This window comes from Pimephales promelas, chromosome 1 (genome assembly GCF_988280905.1).
Source record: "Pimephales promelas chromosome 1, fPimPro1.hap1.1, whole genome shotgun sequence".
In the NCBI taxonomy this organism is placed as follows: domain Eukaryota; kingdom Metazoa; phylum Chordata; class Actinopteri; order Cypriniformes; family Leuciscidae; genus Pimephales; species Pimephales promelas.
Genome location: NC_142769.1, coordinates 41,785,010 through 41,808,368, shown reverse-complemented (window position 1 = coordinate 41,808,368; position 23,359 = coordinate 41,785,010). Strand labels below are relative to the sequence as shown.

General features: G+C 36.0%; 1 protein-coding gene across 2 annotated transcripts in view; it reads right to left on the bottom strand.

Annotated features, from left to right (window-relative positions):
• The window catches only part of cemip (cell migration inducing hyaluronidase 1), a 128,092-nt gene that overhangs the window by 37,809 nt on the left and 66,924 nt on the right, over window positions 1-23,359 (bottom strand). For both annotated transcript variants that reach the window (XM_039670194.2, XM_089129709.1), the window contains 7 exons: window positions 22,631-22,867; window positions 22,077-22,256; window positions 19,089-19,159; window positions 18,877-18,972; window positions 14,504-14,625; window positions 12,941-13,088; window positions 10,325-10,516 (listed from right to left, as the gene is read on the bottom strand). In XM_039670194.2, the coding sequence (XP_039526128.2) occupies window positions 10,325-10,516; window positions 12,941-13,088; window positions 14,504-14,625; window positions 18,877-18,972; window positions 19,089-19,159; window positions 22,077-22,256; window positions 22,631-22,867 (1,046 nt within the window). The remainder of the gene's footprint in view (window positions 1-10,324; window positions 10,517-12,940; window positions 13,089-14,503; window positions 14,626-18,876; window positions 18,973-19,088; window positions 19,160-22,076; window positions 22,257-22,630; window positions 22,868-23,359) is intronic.

Below are 23,359 nucleotides of genomic sequence, written 5' to 3'. Positions count from 1 at the left end.
ATATAATAGGCTGTTTGGGGATCAAAGCTACTGAGTAAGCAACCTTTTCTGGTGAATATTGCATATAAAATGTCCGACAGATTAGTTTCGTGAGAAATCACCCCTGCTCAAGGCTCTCTAAATAGCAAAAAAAAAAAAAAAAAAAAAAGAAAGAATCTGAAAGCAACCTGAGCTTGATAGTCAATAAGAAAACTTAAGTCAATAAGAAAAAAAGTTTTGAAAAGAACACTGTGGAATGTTTTGGGAAAATGCTAAAGCAATGAGGAGGTTGCAACATATTCCAACAATAAAGAGGTTCAATTGCTAAACACTTGTATAAAGAAATCAATTGGAATTCTAGCATTTGCTTTAGATGTGTTTGGATATAAACAATTTCCTGGAGCCAAATTACAGAAACATTCAAACTTTAGGCTGGAAGACACTACACAACTTTTGCCCATATTTTTGCCCCGATTTACAGTTTGAATAAGTTGACTCAAGTTACCGAAAGTCAGAGCCAGTCTGCAGATTTTTCCCACAAATAAAAATGTATCTAAATAGGAATGATCAGATGTTATTTTTCAACAAGACAATGTTCCTGCCCAAACTGCAAAGACAACCAAGAAGTGGCTTTAGAACAAGTCCATCAGGCACATGTTTTGGCGTAGTCAGAGTCCAGATTTAAACCCTATAGTGAATATTTGGATCTTACATTAAAATCAAATAAACTAGAAAGACATTTTCAACTACTCATGAACAGCTTGAAGCCATCAACCTTGAGAGGAACAACACTGACTCTTCTTCCTGTGAAAAGCAAGTCTGCAAGTTAGTGTATTCCGTGCTAAGTTACTTCTAACAATTCTTGCTACTTTCCTGACCAGTGATTTGTGATTAAAGTGGGTAAGACCATTAAAAGGCCACTAAATATTTTGCCATTTTTGCCCAGGAGTATACGTTACTTCTCAGACATTCAATGAACCGACAAAACGAGAATGCATACAGATGCATACAGGGGTAACACACTTTTCGGACAGAGACCATCAAAGTTCAGAGCGTGATCTATTGACAATGTGCAAATTAAAGAACACAGATGCAGTCGGATCATTTCCATAATGACGAGCGCAATCTACCAAGAGCAACATTTTTAGATGTAAAAATACATCTAAAAACGTACTCTTTCAGAGTTTAAATGAATAAATGGGAACACTTTAGAATACGGTTCCTTCGTTAATGAATAACTACACAAGAACTAATGAGTAACACAATATTAACAATCTAGTAACTATTATTAACTAACAAGAAACTCTGATTAACGAAGTAATAAGTAAGTAATAGCGCACAGACGAAAGTGGTAGTTCACTATTAACTAATCAATAACTACTATTTTTTTAATACTTCCCAGAGAACTACTGAAAAAGTTTATTAACAATCTAGTAACTACTATTAACTAAAAGAAATTCTTATTAACGAATTAGTAAGTAATAGCTCACAGATGAAAGTGTTACTAGATGAATTACTAATTATTTGGATTCGTATTATAAAGTGAAGATCATTGGAACTAACTAGTAATTACTCAAGTGTTACTACATGATCTAGTCATGATTTGTGCAAACGTTTGAGATTTTTGGTGAACTTTAGTATACTTTTAGAAAATGTCTTTAGTAACACTTGAGTAATTACTAGTTAGTTCCAATGATCTTCACTTTATAATACGAATCCAAATAATTAGTAATTCCCACAGAAGTATCTAGTAACACTTTCATCTGTGAGCTATTACTTACTAATTCGTTAATAAGAATTTCTTTTAGTTAATAGTAGTTACTAGATTGTTAATAAACTTTTTCAGTAGTTCTCTTGGAAGTATTAAAAAAATAGTAGTTATTGATTAGTTAATAGTGAACTACCACTTTCGTCTGTGCGCTATTACTTACTAGTTCGTTAATCAGAGTTTCTTGTTAGTTAATAATAGTTACTAGATTGCAGTGGCGGTTCTACCTTGAATTACACCCAGGGCGAAACCCCCTGTAGCTCTGCTAAAAGAAGTATTTACGGAGAACAGAAAAAAACACCCAAGTGTTTGGGTGCACGTGCACTCCCATACTGAAAAGTTTATGAGCGCGCGCGTCCTGTGAGCGCATAATGAGCGCGCTTCCCGTGCGCCTATTTGAAACATAAAGGATTTGAAATAACGACCTCGAGCGCGCAAAAGACGCGATACGGGAACTAATCAGGAGATCCCCTTGACATCGCTTCTGCGCACGGCACCTTCTCAGCAAGCAGGGCGCCATTGCCAATAATTTAATCGAAATTATAAAAAAATAGAAAAACTTTGCGGCACAGAGTATTTTTTTTAACTGCTCGTGCCGCCCCCCATGTGACATGAAGAAATGCCGCCCCGGGCGACTGCCCGGTTCGCCCGTGCCTAGAACCGCTACTGCTAGATTGTTAATATTGTGTTACTCATTAGTTCTTGTTTAGTTATTCATTAATGAAGGAACCGTATTCTAAAGTGTTACCGAATAAATGAGTCCAGCGGAAGTTATAACAATGGCTAACAGCAGCTTTAAATCATTACAGACAGTGTAGGCACTGCTCATACTTTGTCGAAACATCTGTAATGATTTTCAGTGCAAAACATCGCATAAGAATCAAGAATCTTGATTCTATATCTGGTTTAATTTTACGCCTGGCACGCATCAGTAAAAAAAAAACACTGAAAAAATGTTTTTTGAGGTAAGGATGAGGACTGGAGTGATGGGATCTGTCAGCAGATCTGAGTCATTGCACAAATAATAAAGGAAAATTGTTTAAAGAATGCCAAAGTACATTGTGTCCTTTCTGGGAGAGTTTAGCATGAGCAGGTAATGGGAGGCTGCTCACACCATGACGCCTTCAGAGAGACAGCAATTATCGCTGAGATTTGGAAGTTGACTGCAGACGTGCTGGTTTTGCACAATTCAGAGCTTTACATCTCATTGATTGTTTTACTGTGAAATAAGATGAAGAAATCACAAGACTCAAGTGACCGACTGGAAGAGTGATAGCAAGACTACTGCTCGAAAACTAAAACTAACCAAAATTAAATAATCTTTACAAAAACTTGATCAAAGACAACACCACATGTATCCGTAGTGGAGAAGTTAGAGCAACGTGTATTATAAATATATATTCAATCCAAAATCTTAATAAAAATAGGTCACTCTTAATTTAATCCACTATGGAATTCATCATTCACTTTGAAGGCAGCTGATGTAGCCAGCAAGGCAGTTCACGAGGGTTTGGAAAAAATAAAGAATAAAAATGCAGAAATATAGCCACTTCACATAAATATGCTTTATAATCCCTTTTGAAATTCACACCTGCCTTAATTCAACCCAACAGCTACATCAGCAAATACATTTTTGTGCATGGAATGCACTCTTTCAGATTTAAACAAGTCACTCTTTATCCAGGGATATGCCAAATGCAAACATCAAACTGAAAACTGAGAGATTAAGGTGATTTGTAGAACGTCTTGTCTTAGGTTGGCCACTATTGGGCGAACTCAAATACACTGAGAAAAGTGTACCACAGTTATCAAAAACAGTGGATTTACCATGTATGTATGGATTAGACCATGCATGCATACATATTGATTTAATATTTATGATAGGCCAAGTATCTCACAGTTTGGCTGTGTCTCAAACCAAAGGCATCTTCTTGAAGACACTGTTTCAGTGCACTATAACATCCTGTCAAGTTATAACTAATCAAATAATTACTATAATGCCTATTTTCTTTAGAGAAAATGAATCACAAGCAAACTAGAACATTTATAAACAGTTTAACGTCAACTCTTTCCATGATTTTCACAAAACTTCCATGGTCTCCAGAATATTTTGTTCTATGAATATCTGAACATGGAATATTTCAAAAGAAAGAATAGAGATTCTGCATTCTTCTTTTTTTAACAAAAAGCTGAGATAATTGCACTTTGTCAAAGACCATGTCTGGATTGGATTCAGAACAATAATCAAAACATAGGTCAAGAAGATCGAGTCCATAATCATCCCAAATGCAAGCTTTCGACAGTTCCTGGGTCGACATTTCATTCAGTAACGTTAGTTTACGTGTTAGCTGACAATTGCGTAAGCAATTAGCCTGGCTAATGCCAGACCACGTATCATTGAGAATGATACGTGGTCTGGAAACCACATGTTCGTTTTCTAGTATTTGAGGCGTGGTTTACGAATGCCCAGAGCCGTATTATTGGGTGCTACGCATGTCTATCAAATGCGCATGTATAGCTCATAACCAATCGGTTCAATGATACCAGATGACATACTGTATGTAGAGCGATAGAAAATTAGACGATGAAGACGACGATGGGTCAGAGATTTATGTATACACAAAACGTGTTTCTCAATCTCAAGGATACTTCCTTGGCAGGACAGGTCCTTCCGAGTAATTTTCTTCAGAGGCTAGACGAGGCTCCTCTTTAGCATTCGGAGAACACGTAAATGAAACAGGCTAGCAAGTGCACATCATTGCATCATTACATCAGTGAAAGGTCCGCTTTCGGTGCTGCAAAAATGGTAGTGTTGGTAGTGTATCAGAAGAGCGCCCCCTACAGTATAACAGTGAAAACATGGATTGTCCGTAAATTCAGTTTATGGCAGGAAAGCGTTGTGACAGAAAGAGTTAAAGCATTAGTTCACTTCAAAATGAAAATTCTGACATCATTTACTACCCCTCAAGTTGTTTCAAACATGTATGAATTTCTTTCTTCTGCTGAACACAAAAGAAGGTATTTTGAAGAAAGTTAGTAGTCAATCAGTTGACATACTGACGTACTATATAGAAGTCAATGGGGTCCATCAACTGTCTGGTGACCGACATTCTTTAAAATATCTTCTTTTGTGTTCAGCAGAAGAAACTCATACAGGTTTGAAACAACTTGAGGGTGAGTAAATGATGACAAAATTTTCATTTTGAAGCGAACTAATCTTTTAACAATTCTTTCAACCGCTGAATCACACGTACATGATTGTATAATCACAAGGCTGTGCTGCCTTGATCATAGTACAGCAATAAAAGTCATTTTTAAAGGTCAGATTTATATCCACTTTTACAGTGGACCAGAGAGGGCAGGGTTTTCAGCCTGTCTCTTATAAAAAAAAGCCATTGTTTCAAACCAGAGAATAGTCCCTCAATACCTGTAGTGAATGAGTCAAAGATGAGTGTAGCAGGGGAAAACCTTCCTAGATGGGAGGTTTGATGAGAAAGAAATCTTAGAAGGTTTCTTAAGTCTCTCCTCTTACTCAGATAAGCGTGAATCCTGTAACCATTGAGGTTCCGCTTCAACAAGTGACTGAGGGAAAGCTAGCCAAAAAAAAAAAAAAACTGAAATTGAAAATCATTGTCAATATTGTGCACCCGTCTTTGCTAGTTTTTGAAAACAGTGCTGTCAGAAAGCATCCCATTGACTGAAGTCATTCCTGTAGAACTTAAGAAGAATAAGATGGTTATTTTGCAAATAAAAATCAGAAAATTACTCTACACGGTGTTACGTTACAGAATCTTGAGAGATTGTCATGTGTGATAACTAAACATGTAAAGCAACCCTAACCAAACACAGTAACCCAACAAATGTGTTTACCGTGAAAAACAAAATTGACATCTTTAAAATCAAATATTCGCTGAATTATGCATTAGGTATGCTGCCTTCTTTTGCAATCCAATCCATATTTACTTGCTGTCAACCGCACAATAAATATCACTTTGTATGCCCTTCTTTATTCTATTTTGTTAAGAGAAAAAAAAACTAGAGATTGGTATCATTTTCGCCCTTCCTTTGAGCACTGTGATGCTCATTGTAGCAAAATGGAAAAAATGGCGCAAAGCCCAGAAACATCTAAGATCAGACCATCCTAACAAATTGAGCAACTGAACAAGAGGAGCAATTGTTAAAGAAATGAACAAGACAGCATCTATAACCCTGACAGAACCACAGGGCTTATTGAATGAAATGAGAGAAACTATCCGACATCACCAATCGTTCCAAACACTTCAAGACAGATTCTCTTTGAGAGCAGCTAGACTTCTGGGAGACGCTAACATTAAGTCAAACCTGAAGTTTGCAACAAGACATCTCACAAACCCGGCAATCATTTGCAGCCTGATGACACTAACACTGAGCAGTCTGAAAGTGAAGTACTATATTTAGTGCAAACCACCCACACAACACTATTCTGAACCAATGACCATGATGGTCAGCAAACAGAGCAAAATCATCCTCCAAAAGCACAATGACCCCAAACACAGCAAAAACTTTGGCTCGGCTTCAAAACAGTCGCCTCGCTATTTACTGCCTACATTTACAAGCTAATGCTGTGATACTCTAAGAGCTACAAACTGCATTTTTATGTATGTATTGTTGAACGAAATTAAAATTGGAAAGGATGCACTAAATTAATCAAAAGGGTACAGTACACTGTAAAAAAATATTGTTGGTTTAACTTAAAAAAATTAAGTAACCTGGTTGCCTTAAAATTTTAAGTTGATTGAACTAGAAAAAGTGAGTTAATACAATGAAGGAGATTGATTTAATCATCAGAAACTCAAAATAATAAGTTATCTGAACTAAATAAATAATTTAAGTTGATTTGACAAAAGAAAAATGTTGTAATGACAAATCTTGAAAATATTTTTTTTTACAGTGAGACATTTAAAATGTTACAAAAGATATTTCAAATAAATGCTATAATAAATGCTTGTCTATTCGTCAAACAATCTTTACAACAAAATGTATCAATTTCAACATTGATGATAATAATAAATGTTTCTTGAGCAGCAAATCAGCATATTAGAAACATTTCTGAAGGAACATGTGACACTGAACACTGGAATAATTCAGCATTTTAAAATTAGATTTTTGAAAACTCATTTTCATTTGATTTCTGAAAACTCACTTTCATTTGATTTTCATTTGATTTCACTTGATTTTTGAAAACTCACTACATTAAAACAGGTTAAAAAGTTTTACATTTTAATAATATTGGAAACTGTAAAAAAATATTTTCAAGATTTGTTATCACAACATTTTTTTCTTTTGTCAAATCAACTTAAATAATTTATCAAGTTGAGATAACTTATTATTTTGAGTTTCTGATGATTAAATTAATCTCCTTCATTGTATTAACTCACTTTTTCCAGTTCAGTCAACTTAAAATTTTAAGGCAACCAGGTTACTTAATTTTTTATGTTAAACCAACAATATTTTTTTTTACATTTTTCATGGCAACAAAGTTGTAAAATTGGAACTTAACACAGAAAAAGTCTATTCTAAAAGTCTAAAATTATTTTTGCAGTAATTAACATTTTGCCACAAGTGCAGTTGATTGAATATCCATAATATTTAAAGGAATATTCCTTTAAATAAATCTTTTTTTCACTTGTCTTATCATCACAATGTACGATTGTCTCCACAAGGATGCAAATAGTTCTGCCTTAAAAATCTGCCTTAAGAAGGTAAAGTTTAAAGACACTGTCAATATTGTAAGCATGCCTACGATGCAATGCATTAAAATGCTGCCAGCAATGTAGGCAGCTCAAGAGGTTTTGAAACAGAGTCTATTAAATAGCTTGAGAAAAGGTTAGTATTCTGGAAAGGACCGGCTAGACTTCACAAGCTTCAATCCAATTGAATTTGTGGTATGACTTGCAGAAATTGTACTCCAGTGATGCGCTACATCTAATTTAGAGAAAATTATTTTAGCATTAAAATCAGGAGGTGTAACGGGGGAAAAATTCAATGGAGGGAAAACTTTCTGAAGTCTCTGAATGTCAACCACCACATCATTGTCGAGTAAAATACCTGAATATAATTAAACCAAAAGAAGATAAACACAGGTCAACTCTAAACATCAGAATGAAAAGTTCCCTGTCTCTCTTACACATACACACACAAACACACTCAAAGTTTTCCAGAAAAAATCTAAAGTCAACATCATTTTGAGTGCGATGTGCTTTCCTGAATCTGATGTAAGACATTCCAAACCCCCTGAGGACATGGATAAAGGGATTTTTACAAGGAGTTTATTTGAAATACGAACTCTTTGTGCCTATGAGCAACCGTTTTTTCCCAACTGCTGGAGCTCAACATTTTCTCTAATGCAAAATTTCATCTAATGCTTCCAATCACCCAGTCTTGGTAAAGTGCCATGATGAAATCGTTGACAGCACTGAAGTGTCACAAACAAAGACTGCAATCATCTAGCTGTTATTTCAGCCACACTTTATATTAAAACGTCCCCGTTTCTATGTTGTTATGCAAGTGCTGAGTAATACTAAACAAAAATGTGTACACTTATTTTGTGCAGGTACTTATTATTATTATAAGTGCTTGCTAATGCACAGCGTTCCACAAATTTTACTTTCTTTTTCAGTACGTTAAATTTAGTAAACATTTATTGGGATCTCCTTAAGCTTTTGTACATTTTCAACTTTTCTTCAGTATGTAATGTTGCTGTTAAAGCAGATCAGCAAAGTTACAGAGCACAAACTCTATATCTCTATATCAGTAGGGAATGTTTCTGAACTCCCTGAAACGCCTCCATTTTAGTCTTGAGTTTTCTTCCGAGAACGAGAACTTACAAAATTCCTCATTTAAATAAGTCCTGCCCAAATAATATCCAAAAAAGAGCCAAGGAGTTGTGTTAGAAGTGCCAATATGCTTAGATTTATGGGTCTGGAGTGTGTTGGTCGGTCTTCAAGAGGGGGAGACCGTGAGAATCGCCTCCTCCAAAGGGAGGCTTGGTATATTTTTAATTTCAACACATGTATTCCCAATGGTATGAACGAGGACCTATCTTTAAGCTGTTTTCTTTAAAACATACTACGAGAATTGTATTACATATTGTAGCCTATCTAATTATGTGTCTTTGTCTTTCATTAATGGATTCATTGGTAACAGGTGCATCATTTTAAAATCATTGGTTGATGTGATTATGGGTGTGTCAACTGGTGTGGGTATTTAAGACTGGATAAGGTATTGTTCTTTTGCACACTGAAGAAGGCACGCGCCGAAGCGCGTTTGTGTTTAATAAAACTGTATATGCAAAGTGCGGCCTCTCTCTTCCATACATGCACTATCATTATTAGGCCAGCACTCTTAAAATAAATTGAAGTATAAACTTTGAGTGAAGCCTGCTCCAACCTTCATTTAGCTATAAATTATGGACATGGCATCATTTTGAGGACTACTGTACGTCTCATTTTTCTCAGCAATTTTGCTTTATTTCCAGATTAAATTTAGGGTTGCCCTTACAATTCATGCACACTCTTTAAAATGGAGCTTTAAATCTCTTGACAAACTAAAAGACATAAATGGCATTTGTATGTGAAGAGTTCAGATGCAAAAGCCTCTAAATGCCATTTGAAATTTTCTTCTTTAATGATAATTTTTATCCAACTTGTATTTTTAAGTTCAGTAATTTCACTTAAATGGCAATGATAATTACCTATTAATTTTTATTTAAGTGAAATTAATGAACTTAAATATACAAGTTTGATAAAAATCATCATTAAAGAAGAAAATTTCTAATGGCATTTAGAGGCTTTTGCATCGGAACTCTTCATGTATTCTAAATAAATGACACAGATTATTATATGCTTATTTTGCTCAAGATAAGGATGTATTGAGTCCACATCAAGCAAACCAGAAACTCTGCTTCTAACCACAGGTCGGAGCTGCCGTTCCAAAAACGCATATTTGCGATGCTGTTTGCGAATGTTCGTTCGAACTATGGTTTCGACAAACACAGACTCTTTGAACTATGCTGATAACAATAGGACATAGTTGGCTAACAAGGCTTTTGGAAAACGCACCCTGGAGCGATACTTACAGATTGGGAAGAGATGTGCTGCAACAATGTAATAGGTTCTACCGTGCATTAAAATACGCATATTAAAGTTACGTTTGCTCACGGCAGAGATTGTGCCAACAAAATATGTTTTTTTGAACGGGGGTGTCTTAACTTATGCACACTAAGGCTGTGTGTCCACCAAAGCATTTTTGGCCAGCTGAAAACGCCAGACGCTCTTTTTTTAACGCTCAATGGGCGTGAAGCGTTAAAAAAACGCTCAGCGCCTCGATACGCCCATGGCGTTTAAAAACGTGGCGCTCCCTCCCATTGAAAACAATTGAAAACATCCACCAGGCGCGTGGAAAAACGCTTTGGCCTAAATGGACTAAAGTGAGTGGAATAGTTGGTTACAGCAGACAAATGACAACGGTCTAAAATTTGGCTAACAATCGCTGAATTGCTTTACACCTTCAGTGAGGAATTTCAGAGCTATAACCAACCTTCTACTTTGATCTGGTTCCTCGAGCAAGAGGAACAAGGCAAGATGCTGAACTCCTCAGCCTGATGCATGGAGTAGTCCGTACTGGCCACCACGATCCTGTCGCCGAATGTCCAACCCTGAGGTTCGTCCGCTAGCTCCAGAATACTGCAGTTAGACAAGGTGTCTATGGAGATGGAGGCCTGTGGACGCACTGTTGAAGGACACAACACACATATACTTAGCATGGACATAAACTGTCAGTCATTCCCTATATAAAGATTTACATGCAGTCTAATCTGATCTGAGATCCATTAAAGATGCATGAAATTGTTTCTGCATTTTATATATGATCAGCCAAACACTTGAACAAATAACTTAAGATCTAGTTTTTTTTTATTCATTAAATGATTGATAGAAAAAAAATGAAATGAATCAAATCCAGATAGAAACATTTAACGAACTAAGTCATTGTGAGCAACAAAGCCACATGATGACAACCACGTTCCATTGTCTCTACATGCCAACCAGCATTACTTTTACATTATGCATTTGACATGTGCTTTTATACAGAGCAACTTACAGTTCATTCAAGAAATGCATTTCATATGTGTTTCCTGGTAATCAAACTCATCATCTTGAAGTTCTAACACATCTTTTATGAATTTTGGTCCCTTAAAAGAGGAACTAAATGAGTTAAAAGCAAAGTATGATTAATAATTAGTTTTATATACATGCTTATTTATGCATGAGCGAAAATGTAATTAGTCAGTTCATGTAATGGCCACAATCAGTCATAATGTGATAAGAATTCTTCAAAACCTATTTTACACCAAAGACAACCAGATAAAATATTCTGAATTATAATCAGATGGAGGAACTTCCAAGCTATGTGGCAGCATGTTATGAATTATAAAATGGCATCTTATCAACTAGCCTGGACTTAATTTCCAGACAGACAGTGGTTTAGATTAACACAAAGCAATTTCAACCAATAAACAAGATGTACTGAGCCATTTTGGGGAAATAAAACCTTGAAACATGTGGCTAAAACATACAATACTTTGGGCATTTCTGTGACCTTCAAGTTTTGTTAAAATCATTGACAGGAGGAGCACAAAATGTGGCACTTATGGGATTCGGGCCTGCAATCTTTGAGAGCAGTTTTACTTGATTGACGATAAAATGTCAGTTTGGGTGCACTTGTGTGCATTTGTGTGAATAAAATCAATGTAACAAAATTACAAAATGCGGAAAGTATATTTCCGAAGCTTTTGGGTCTAAATATAGATTGCAAAGTGCACACTTTATTTGACAAGTACAAGAGGTGAAGTTGTTTGTAAACAGCTGGCATTTGCCAGAAATTGTCTGAGAGAGCTGCCAAAATGAGCTCTTGAGGTCATCACAATTCACTTATAAAGAACGTTAGTGCTTTCGTTCTGAGTTTTTACAAAACTCTCATTACGTTTCACAGAAAGTGCTTCTAAAATGACCATCTTGGTCAATGTTAAACATAGAGCGCAACCCATTTCAGTTGTGTAAACTGACATTTACAAAATAAGCAGGACATAGAAATAAAATGTAGGATGGGATTTTATACTTTTAAGGGATACTCCACTTTTTTGGGGAAATATGCTAACTTTACAACTCCCTCAGGGTTAAAAGTTTGAGTTTTACCGTTTTCTTATACATCCATTCAGCCAATACATTTTCTGTTATTTAGAAGAATATTAGTAACCAGACAGTTTCTGGTCTCATTGACTTCCATGGTAGGAAAAAAAAATACTATGGAAGTCAATGAGACCAGAAACTGTCTGGTTACTAATATTCTTTTAAATATCAGAAAATCGGATGAATGGATTTGAAAATGGGGGAGTGGTAAAATGAGCCCATTTCCAAAAAAAAGTGGAGTATCCCTTTAAGAACTGATTGGTAATTTCCTTTGTAAGGGCAGAGCATTTTATTTGAATCCTAAGTTTTAGTATGTAGGGAAAAATGATAAAAGCACTGATGTTCATCGACTAAACTGGTGTACAGGAACTGTAAATAAATGACTAAATGGCCCTGCCCAGGCTACATTCACATTGTCAGTTTTTGGGATTGACATTGAGAAATGTCCCATTTACCCAGAAATGGCATCTTGAATACTGTCTGAGTGTCTGAATGTGCAACGGGGGTGTCAAGTCCGTATTCTCTAACCAGTAACCACAACGTCAGTGACCAAAGTAATTTCAAAGCCCATACAACTGAAAAGTCTTGTCACTTTTGACACACAAGAGTCTAATCGAGCTACGAGTTCATCCGTCAAATCTTCATTAACCAACAACAGCTTTTATATCTGGGAGGAGAGCAGAACAATGTGTAGCAGACAAAACTGACAGGAGCCGCGAGCAGTGACTAAATCTAAAACCTTAATATCTCTGTCAATATGAGTTCATGAAACCACACATGAAAACCTGCAACACACAGCAGACGCGCGTTTGTGCAGCGTACAGCGTCTCTCTCGCAGGCACTGTATGTGTAAATGATAAATGTTGTCCCCTCAGGTTCGATTTACACAGCACAGATTTTCGAGAATGCGGTTGTGAGTCCTGAAAAGTGACATGAGGGTGAGTAACTGACTAACTGAAAAACATACCAAGCTTGCCACACAGGAAACGCACATGGTAGTTGTGGCAAATCCCATCCGCCTGCTCTTTGTTGAGGCATACAAAGCCATAGTTTCTGTCAAACTTGGAGAAGACTTCTCCTGTCACGTTGGCAGGGATGCCGTCAAGAGTTTCAGCCTGAAGGCAAAGAAGAAATACAGTGAAAAGTCATCTTTCACATTCAGTACCATTCAAAAGTTTGGGGGGGTTTTTTATTCTGCAAGAATGCATGAAATTGATCAAAACTAAATGTAACATTTAAGGGATAGTTCACTTTGAAATACATTTTTGGTATGTTTTAGCTTAACCCCAAGGGCATCCAAGATGTAAGTGTCTTTGTTTCCGCAGTAGTTTCAATTTTGATATTTTTAGGTCAAAACGTTCTTGTCTATCAGTCATATAATGGAGGTATATGGTCACCACCTCAAAGAGCATGCACAGAGGAGTCCAAATTAAACATGATTTAATGAGTATGTGAGTACACATTGATGGCCTAAGACACGAAACGAGCGCTTTGTGTGAGAAAACAAACAGTATTTTAATTGTTTTAACCTCTTGTAACCACAGCCACGTCCAAGTGATCTGAGGGCATGGGTGCTTCGCGCAAAAAAAAAAAAAAAAACCCGGAAAGTGTAGAGATTTCGGAAGTGTTACCTTACACTGTCAAGATCTAAACATATTTAGATATACAGGAAATCACAATGGAAGACGATTTCAATATATCAACAGACAACGTTGAATTTCCGGCACTTGTGCAGAACGAAGCGCGTGCGCCATCAGATCACTTGGACGTGGCTGTGGTTATAAGAGGTAAAAACGATTTAAATACTGTTCGTTTTCTCACACAAACTGCTCGTTTCGTGTCTAAGGCCATCAATGTGTACTTACATTTACGAGTCATTAAATCATGTTTAATTTGGACATGCTCTTTGAGGTGGTGACCATAGACCTGCATTATATGACTGACATTATATGACCTAAAAATATCAAAATTGAAACTACTGCGGAAACAAAGACGCCTACAACTTGGATGCCCTTGAGGTAAGCTAAAACATCTCAAAAATTAATTTCATAGTGAACTATCCCTTTAAAGTCATTTATAATGAAACACAAATATATTTAGATTTCCGATAAATACTGTTCTTTTTAACTTTCTATTCATCAAAGAATCCAGGAAAAAAACATCTATCATGGTTTCCACCAAAATATTAAGCAGCATGACTGTTTTCAACTTGATAATAAGAAATGAGTGATGGCAACTGAAAATGCAGCCTCCCCATCACAGAAATAAATTACATTTTAAAATATATTTGAATACAGATATAATAACATTTTACAGTTTTAAATAAATGCAGGCCAATGTTATTATTTCTGGCTGTTTAATCCCTGATTTTTATAATATTTTTCTATAATTTGTATTAATACTGACCATCATACTGATTATGGGCCATAATATAAAATGTGAAAACTCTGTTTTTAGTAAATATAGTAGCATTTAGTAAGTGTGTAGTAAGCAATAAGTTAGTCTACCATTCATCCAAACATATATTTACCTCAATATCAAGAGGATTACTGCACAGACGCTCCGGAAAAGCTTTGTGGAGGTCGGACAGTTTCTCCCAGTCACCTGACCCTCTCTCGTCGTCACGGTCGAACCACTCTGTCCATTCTGCCTCTAAAAACCACACAAACAGACACTCGGAACAGACATTAAAACGCAGGAGAATGCTGCCATCCCTCCAGCATTGCTCAACAAACAGGCTCTGTGTAGATATTAGTCTCATTTACATCTTTAATCTTCCTGCTTTGCAATTCTGCCTGTCAAAGCCTATTTATGCAGAGATAATTACAGTTCTCCCTCCCTGTTTTGCCGTCTGCACTGCCAAACCTACAGGGAATTCAGCCTACTTTGGTTGCATTGCATTCAAATCAAACCAAAGACAAAAAAAGACACCTATGCCATGCAATCGAAAAGACGTTCCTCCCTCGCTCTCTCCACTATGATGAGGGCAGAAATCTCAAGTGTTCACGATGTTCAGGGAATGCTTGAAAATGATTAGGCGCTACAACAAATTAAGAAGAGCCCTCCAATGCAAAAGAGCTCCCAGAATCCACTTCAAGTGTGTGGTGGAAAATATACAGTGTATATTAACATGGGGAAAGTGAATTGGTGTCAAACTGATGTGTGTATTGTGTAAATTACCAATGACTTGCAAAATCACTCTCATGGTTAGGTGACTGTACCGTGTTACGCACAATGTTTTATGAATTTTTGTTCATGCCTTTTAGCTTTGAGGCTAATCCATATGCTTTGGTACTTGTAAAAGTTGGCAAAACAAGTTTTTGTCCAATGTTCTTAAGAAAGAAAATATTTTTACAGTATATCAACTTACTTTTTAAATAAGAAATACATTTAAAAAAACATATATATATATATATATATATATATATATATATATATATATAACATATATAATACCAATTATTCTGCAGATTGACAAATGAGAGAATTACATTTTTACAAATAACCATTAAAGACCCATAAAATGGTTTGATGGCAACGAATTTCCTGTGTTGGCGTATTTCCTATTGAAGCAGGAAGTTGGGGCGGAAGAACTTGTCTGAAGCCTTTAGTTGAGTGCAAGATAAGTCATCAAGATTTTTGATCCAATGCGAGAAGAAAAATGCAAACACTACCATTCAAAAGTCTAGGTCAGAAATTAATTTGACATTTGAAAGAAATTATTCAAGGAAGCATTCAAATGGATAATTCAAGGGACAGTAAAGACATTTATGAATAAACAAATGCTTAAATAAACAATCCTGAGAAAAAAAATGTATCACAGTTTCCACCATAAATCAGCATATATTACAATGATTTCTGAAGGATCATGTGACACTGAAGACTGGACTAATGATGCTGAAAATTCAGCTTTGCATCCCAAGGATAAATTACACTTAAAATATGTTCAAACGGAAACCAATTCTTTTAAATGTAATCATTTTTCCCAATATTGCTGATCTTACTGTATTTTTTGACCAAATGAATGCACCCTTAAAAGCATAAGAGACTTCTTTCATAGACGTAAACAATGTTCTAACTGACCCCAAACTTTAGAAAGGTTGAGTATATACAGTAAAACTCAACTTTTAGGAGAGCAATAGCATATCATTGATCTCAAAGGTAAAAAACACAAAGCTCTTATTTTGTATTCATGGGCCCAAACCTGTTCCTGTAATTCCAGAATAAATTGTGCCCACTTTTCCCCATCTGTGCGCTGTAATCACATGGCAGAACTTTAATTCTACATCTAAATGAGTTCATTCTCTGCCCATAATACGATCTTGCACACTTGTTAACTAAATTATCACTTTGGAGATGAACAAACAGATGGTATCTTCTAAATAGGGATGTTCATTTGGACTGGTTGAGGATGTACAGGTGTAAGTGGTGGGCTGGGAAATTAAGCTGCTGGGACTTGGGGGCGGACAGACAGACGCCACGGATATTATTTAACAGCATTGAGAACTATGGGATACTGGGAGATCTTTTTACTGAGATCAAGATATGAGAGGTGGAGGCGAACCTTTCAGATCACTGTTAACACCATTCATATTATGATACATTTTAGCAGCATTATTTCAGGTGAATTCAGGGTGATTGGGACACTTTTTCCAAGTCATCTCATTACTCAAAGTCTTTGGTGTCACATGATTCTTCAGAAATCATTCTAATATGCTAATTTGCTGCTCAAGAAACATTTCTTATTATTATCGATGTTAAAAACAAGTTGTACTGATTACATTTTGATGAACAAAAAGTTCAAAATCTTACTTTATTTGAAATAGGTAACTTTTGTAACATTATAAATGTCTTAAATGTCACTTTTGATAAGGTTGTATAATGCTCTGCTGGAAAGACTGGCACAGCTGGTCACCAGAACTAGCTTAACCAGCAGGACATCAAGAAACAACATACTGGTCTACGAGATTCACTACTTGAAGGACTACTTCAACCTATATGTATGTCATTCTAACCCTGTATTATTCAGGAAACACAATGGGGGATGTCAGAACATATGAGAATTTCTTTTCCATGCATCAAAAGTGGAGTGTGATTTTTACAGCCAAGCTGGAAAAAGAACAAAATCTCAACATGAATTCACCACAAAAGTAGTCCGTCTGACAAGAGGTTGTACTACAAAAAATCATTATCCTTTACTCTGACAATACTGGTTTGAACAATTTCTGTCAAGTTCTATTTTTATCCATCTGTAAAATGCTGTAGCACTTGGTATTTTTAATGTGACACTGACATCTTCTATTGCAGGGAAAATAAATCTTGTTCTGCAAGTTTTTATTTTTTTTTTATTTTTACCAACCACTGAGTAGTAGGTCCTTGGCCTTTTCTGCTCTTACAATGTGAAAGAGACTCTATAAGGAGCAATAACATTTGAATCATTTCTCTCTCCTCAAATCTTGTCTTATCTGCTTTCACAGGGACACTTTAAATCGTCTTTCCACCCTTTTTTTCTTAAGCTACTAGTATTAGATTACTGTGGGAATGTTTCTAAAGTAGAGAAACGCATTAGACCAAATACCCCTGTTTAATCTGTCAAAATGATGGAAAGCGTCAGTCAATCTTCTTAAAATTCAGTAAGTGGTGGAACATTTTCAGTTAACGCAACCGCTGCATATGACCATACGCTATAATCAGTGTTGGGAAAGTTCACTTTCTACATGAACTAGTTCAAAGTTCAGTTCACACATTTTAAAATGAACTAGTTCAGTTCATAGTTCATACTTCAAAAAAATTAACTAGTTCATAGTTTTTTTTTTCCATATGTTGTGAGCTTCTTTTTATTATAATTAATATTATTATTGCCACAGCCCATATACAACCACAGACAACAATTATTTTATCGACGGATTTTTTAAAGATTTTTCCCCATCCTAACAAACTTCGTCATAAAACCCTTGGCTTGTGTTGCCAGATTGGGTATTTTTTCGCTACATATTAAGGCCTGTTTACGTGTGTTTTAGCCGAGTTTTAGCCTGGAAGGCTCTATACTAGAAATCTGGCACCCTTGTACGAAGTTAACAGAGAGAGCATGCGTTTACAGACACCAGAATGAACGAGTTCACAGTATCATTCATCAGGCACAACACTGGCTATAATCCAATGCCCACCTTTTGGACTTTATTTGTGCCCTCTTGTCAATAAATTTATATGAACTTTCTGTGTGCGGATCTTCATTTTTTTCTTTTTTGATTTTGAGATGCTTTTAGATCTATGCACCAAAAGGAGTTTGCTCATATAAAATATGTAAAATATTTGTAATTTAATTTATATGTTATGCTTTTTATATTTAATATAATTTAAATATAATTTAATAGATTATAAACAAATTTAGAATTCTGCATGTAACAATTTTTTTTTTTTTGAGGAATTGCAAGTTCAAACAAACAGCATAGTTGAAATACTATAAATGTCTTTAGCATCCTTGTTTAAAAATATTAATAATTTATTTAAAAAAATACTGACATTAAAGTTTACTTACAAAAAAATATATATATTTAATTGACTTAATTACATTTTTTTATCTGTTCCTCATTTATGTTAATTAAGATATCATGATTTCTGACTTGAAACATTCAGTAGCTCATTGGTTTATGATAGTTTTATGCAGCTTTTCTGTGTATGCTGTTTTCAAAGCTTAACAGCCCCTATTAACTTCTCCTTTTGTGAAGAACGAATATAAAATAAGGGAGTAAATGATGAAAACATTTTAAAATTTGAGTGAACTATTTGATTACATTATGCTGGTCTCCAGCTAGACCGACACCAAACCGCCATGAACCAACCTGGACCTGAAAAATGAATCATGGGTGTGTGTTTTGCAGAGGTGGAGAGGTCTGTTTGTACCTTGAACCCACTGACTGATGGTGGTGATGGTGAAATGCTCTCCGTAACCTGAGTGAAACACCCGAGAGCTCCTGGCCTCAGACGAAGCCTTGGTTCCTGAACACACAAACACACACCAGCATCAGGAGAGAGAAACGGCTCGCCTTCGAGATTGTTTATGTGCTGCTGTTTGCTTTTCATCGTTGAGCAAAGAAGTGGGCAAAGAGGCTCACCCTGATAGACGGCATGATCCTCGACCGCTGTGGAGGCATCCCCTTTGACTGTAATGAAACTCCACGGATGCCTGCACACACACACACACACACACACAAAGTATTCTCAATGTGCACACCTGGTTAAATAAAGGTTTAATAATGATAATAATAACACACGGGAGAAAAAGGACGCATGAGGGATAAATAAGTCTGAGAAGTTGGCCATGGATAAGTTGTCCCTTCTAGACAAATGTTGACTTAAGATGTGATTGGCGGCTCGTGCTTCTCAGAGAGAACTGCTCCATTATGAGATAAACAGCCTGACTGACACCATCACCAGCACAATTTGCTTCAGCTAGACCAGACTGACGGGCCAACGAGGTGGTGCAACACCATCTGTCCAGCAGGAGTGCTCTCTGTGCATACGACGCCCACGACATGTGACGATGCAGTGATTTCGGGAGGAAATGTCACCACAAACCACAGTCCAATTTTCTTATATACTAAAATAACACTAGTAGACACTCTTAAACTGACCCTACCCCATTATTTAAACAAGAAATGTTTTTCATTTATTTGATTTGCATTTGTATGCAATGTATTTATGCATTATGCATATAAAATAAACTAATTATGAGGACTAAGGCGAGAATACGTAATACAAGTATGCAAACTGAGCATTTAGGTGACAATTTTTGAGTCATTTGAAGGCATTTAGTAGCAAATAAACCTGCATTGTGCAAATGTACTGACCTCCATCATTTTCATATCTAAGGAAGCAAGCCCAATAATAACGAATATTGAGTTTTGAGACTTTAATCAGGATGGCCAAATTCATGTTTAGTGTGAACATAACCATTTTGCAGATGTAAAATGTATATATAAAGGCCTCTGTGCTGAACTATTTTTCCTGATGTGATTAGATTTGTGTGTGGGAAACAAACAATCACATGTAGAACCGTTTCTGTATTTGTAGCCTGGCTTTCATTAAACATTTTAATTACTCCAAAGTTGTTATCAGTCACAGCTATGCTGATATTATTCTTACAGCACAGCTTCACTCATGTAAACAACAATTTTATTTTATCCATCCCAGAGAAAAAAATAAAATATTGCTCAGAGGTTTCATAGCTTATGAGACATAATGGAGTTTCGGGTTCCATTTAAATATCACCTTTGTTTCTCCTACAATTCCACAGGAGAAAAAAAAATTAAACAAGACATTCAGAAAGATTATCTTTGGAGTTTTTCATTCCTAATACATAACGATCTGCAACCCATTTACAAAATCATAGGATTCGTTCTAGTCATTTTTTAGTAATGACTTCATAAATTCATGCAATTTATATTCCATAAACTGAAAAGGCTGCAGAAACCCTGTTCCTGGAGATGGACCATCCTGCAGAATTCAGTTCCAACTCTAATCAAACACACCTGAACCAGCCAATCACGCACCATATCCCAAATTCATTATTATCCATCCTTAACAGTATGTGATTAGAATTAGTTGGCTGCCCGTATTATATACTTTACTCTGATAGATTTGCATGGTGTGCCTTCGATGCATGCTTTTTAGGATAAAAAAAAAACACACAACCCTTTGTGCAGGAAAAAGAATCTGCGTTATTTCAAATTAGCTTATTGCTCTTTTTTTCCCCTTTTTTTATTAAAGAGGAACTACTATGCCTTTTAAATGTAATGATGTTGCAGTTTGAGCATGAAACAAGGTCTGCAAAGTTACAAAGCACAAAGTCACTCCAATTCTCTACCATAGTCTAAAATAAAATGAACTTGAACTTAGTAAGCACTGTTTCTGAACTCCCTGAAACTCCTCCATTGTAGTCTTGAGACTTCTTCCGCGAACGTTCACGTCAAAGTATTCCTCAAGTAAATAATTCCATACTCAAAATAATAGTTAGTAATATGTTGAAACTCGTGGTTATGGTAAGAGGTCTGACATTTTTTAAACACGCTGGAAGCTGTTGACCAATCACAACACACTCACCCTGCTACCCAATCAGAGCAAAATTAAACAACATACAACATGAGTATACAGTATCTCTTTGGATTTTTTCACCGCTAATGCATAACGATCTTCAAACCATCTGCAATATTATAGGATTCGTTCTAGTAATTTTATAGTAATGACTTCATAAATTCATGCAATTTATATTCCATAAACTGAAAAGGCTGCCCAAACACTGTTCCTGGAGATGGACCATCCGGCAGAATTCAGTTCCAACTCTAATCAAACACACCTGAACCAGCGGTTGGCCAATCACAACACACTCATCCTGCTGACCAATCAGAGCACATTTGAGAGCGCTTTTTGGAAGGAGGGGCTTCATAGAGACCAGGGCTGTGTTTCCCAAAAGCCTCATCAGCCTATGTAGATCATATAGCCATTGCCACTTAGCTCACAATAGAAACGCAGCCAAGAACTAAACAGAGTGTTACTGACAGACTGGGAAGAGAGGTGCTGCAACAATGTAAAATATATGAAAAATAATGTGATTTTTGAACATTCAAACATGAAGACCTATTCTAGTAGACCCTAAAAACTAAATCAAGGCTTTGTAAAAAGGCATAATATGGCCTCTTTAAACCCTTTTTTATATTATAAAACTATAAAACACATTGAGTTGAATCTTATGTGTAGGTGCTTTTACAGTAAAAAAAAAGTATTATTATTGTTATTACTATTATTATATCCGCACCGTTAAGGCATGTTTTATGCATTTTCATCCAACACTTTGTTGGAACTAAACTGTGTGCAGAAAGATAGAACTGGAGGATTTGCCACTGATTTAGATGCCATTTCAAGAAACATATTTCACTGGTCTCAGACCAGTGATGTAAAGAGGAAGATGTGAATGCATTCAGGCTGATTGACATATGCATACTGGACTAAATCAGACTACCCTAAATTCAGTGTCCAACTAATGCTGAAGAGAACTTTTCATGGATAAGCAAGCATTGGTAAGTTGGAAACGGGTCATATATTACCGGAAGCCAAGTCGATGGAAGTGCCGGCTACCAAGCTTAGTGAGAGCCTTTTTAGCCAGATCCTCCAGGTTGTTGGATCCTTCATCATTAACCACCATGGCCAAGATCTGCCCAGTTTCCACCTCGTCTACATACTGGGCCAGCCGCCTGCTCTCGTCCTTGCTCCTATATGTGTCAAACCTACAAACACAACACACACACACATACAAACATAAAAGTGGGTCACAAAGATTAATCATAGACCAGTCAAGGAACGTTACAGAAGCCAGTAAGCATACTGAGCATGAATGATTGTTTTGAAATCTACGATTCAAAAACAGATGCTCGTTTCTGCAATGAAAAATAGATGTATATCAATTGCCTGCAATGAAGCCAACTTGGATGCGCTGTTTGTTTTGACAGACGATTTGTAATTACTGTTTTAATTCCAAATGCACATTAAAACCATCCGTTAGTTGGATTTACATGATGTACTGAAGTAAAAACCCCTAATCCATCAAGCAAAAACACATTAAACTTTAAGAGCAGAACATGTAGAATCATGTCTCACTGACCTATCAGAGTGAAGCACCTCTCCAGTCTTGGGGTTAATGACGTGAATGAGGATGCCTCTGTTTCCCCAGCTCCTCTCGAAATGGTAACTGTTCTCATTACCCTGCCCAGGATGGAGGGTTTTGTTTAGGAACGTCCAGGACAGCTTCTTTCCTGAGTGAATTTCTAAGGTTCCTCCAGTTCCAACGCCAATGTATTTGCGGCCAAAATAACTGTGTTCAACCTCGCTGTCATCAGACCTTTTTGAAAACAAGATGAATATGAAGAAATATTACAACTAATCAGATTGTCCCATGTAGGGTTGTGCGTGATTCAGAATTCAGAAATTCCAATTCAGTTTCAGTTTCGATTTGGATTTGTAATTTTAGAAATTTTTTTATTTATGTGACTGTAATTTTAAATAGAAAATTAAAGTTTATCTGAAAGTTTACAAAGCCTTTAAGTTTGAAGATTTTATAGGCCGGACTATCTTAAATGCTTGGATATACTGTAATATCAAAGTTCTGTAGTTTTTATTGTGGAGGGCAAAACATATAATGCAATGCATAATAATGAGGAAGAGATACAAACAAATGTTCCTCAAAAGCATTATATGTATTATACTTGTTCGATTTTTCCAAAAAATTGTAAAAATTTGTAAAAAAGTAAATTATTTCAGTCCAGTAAGTGTTCATCTTGAAATATTACTATATAAAAACAGTAACGATTTTACACAAATAAATACATGTGTA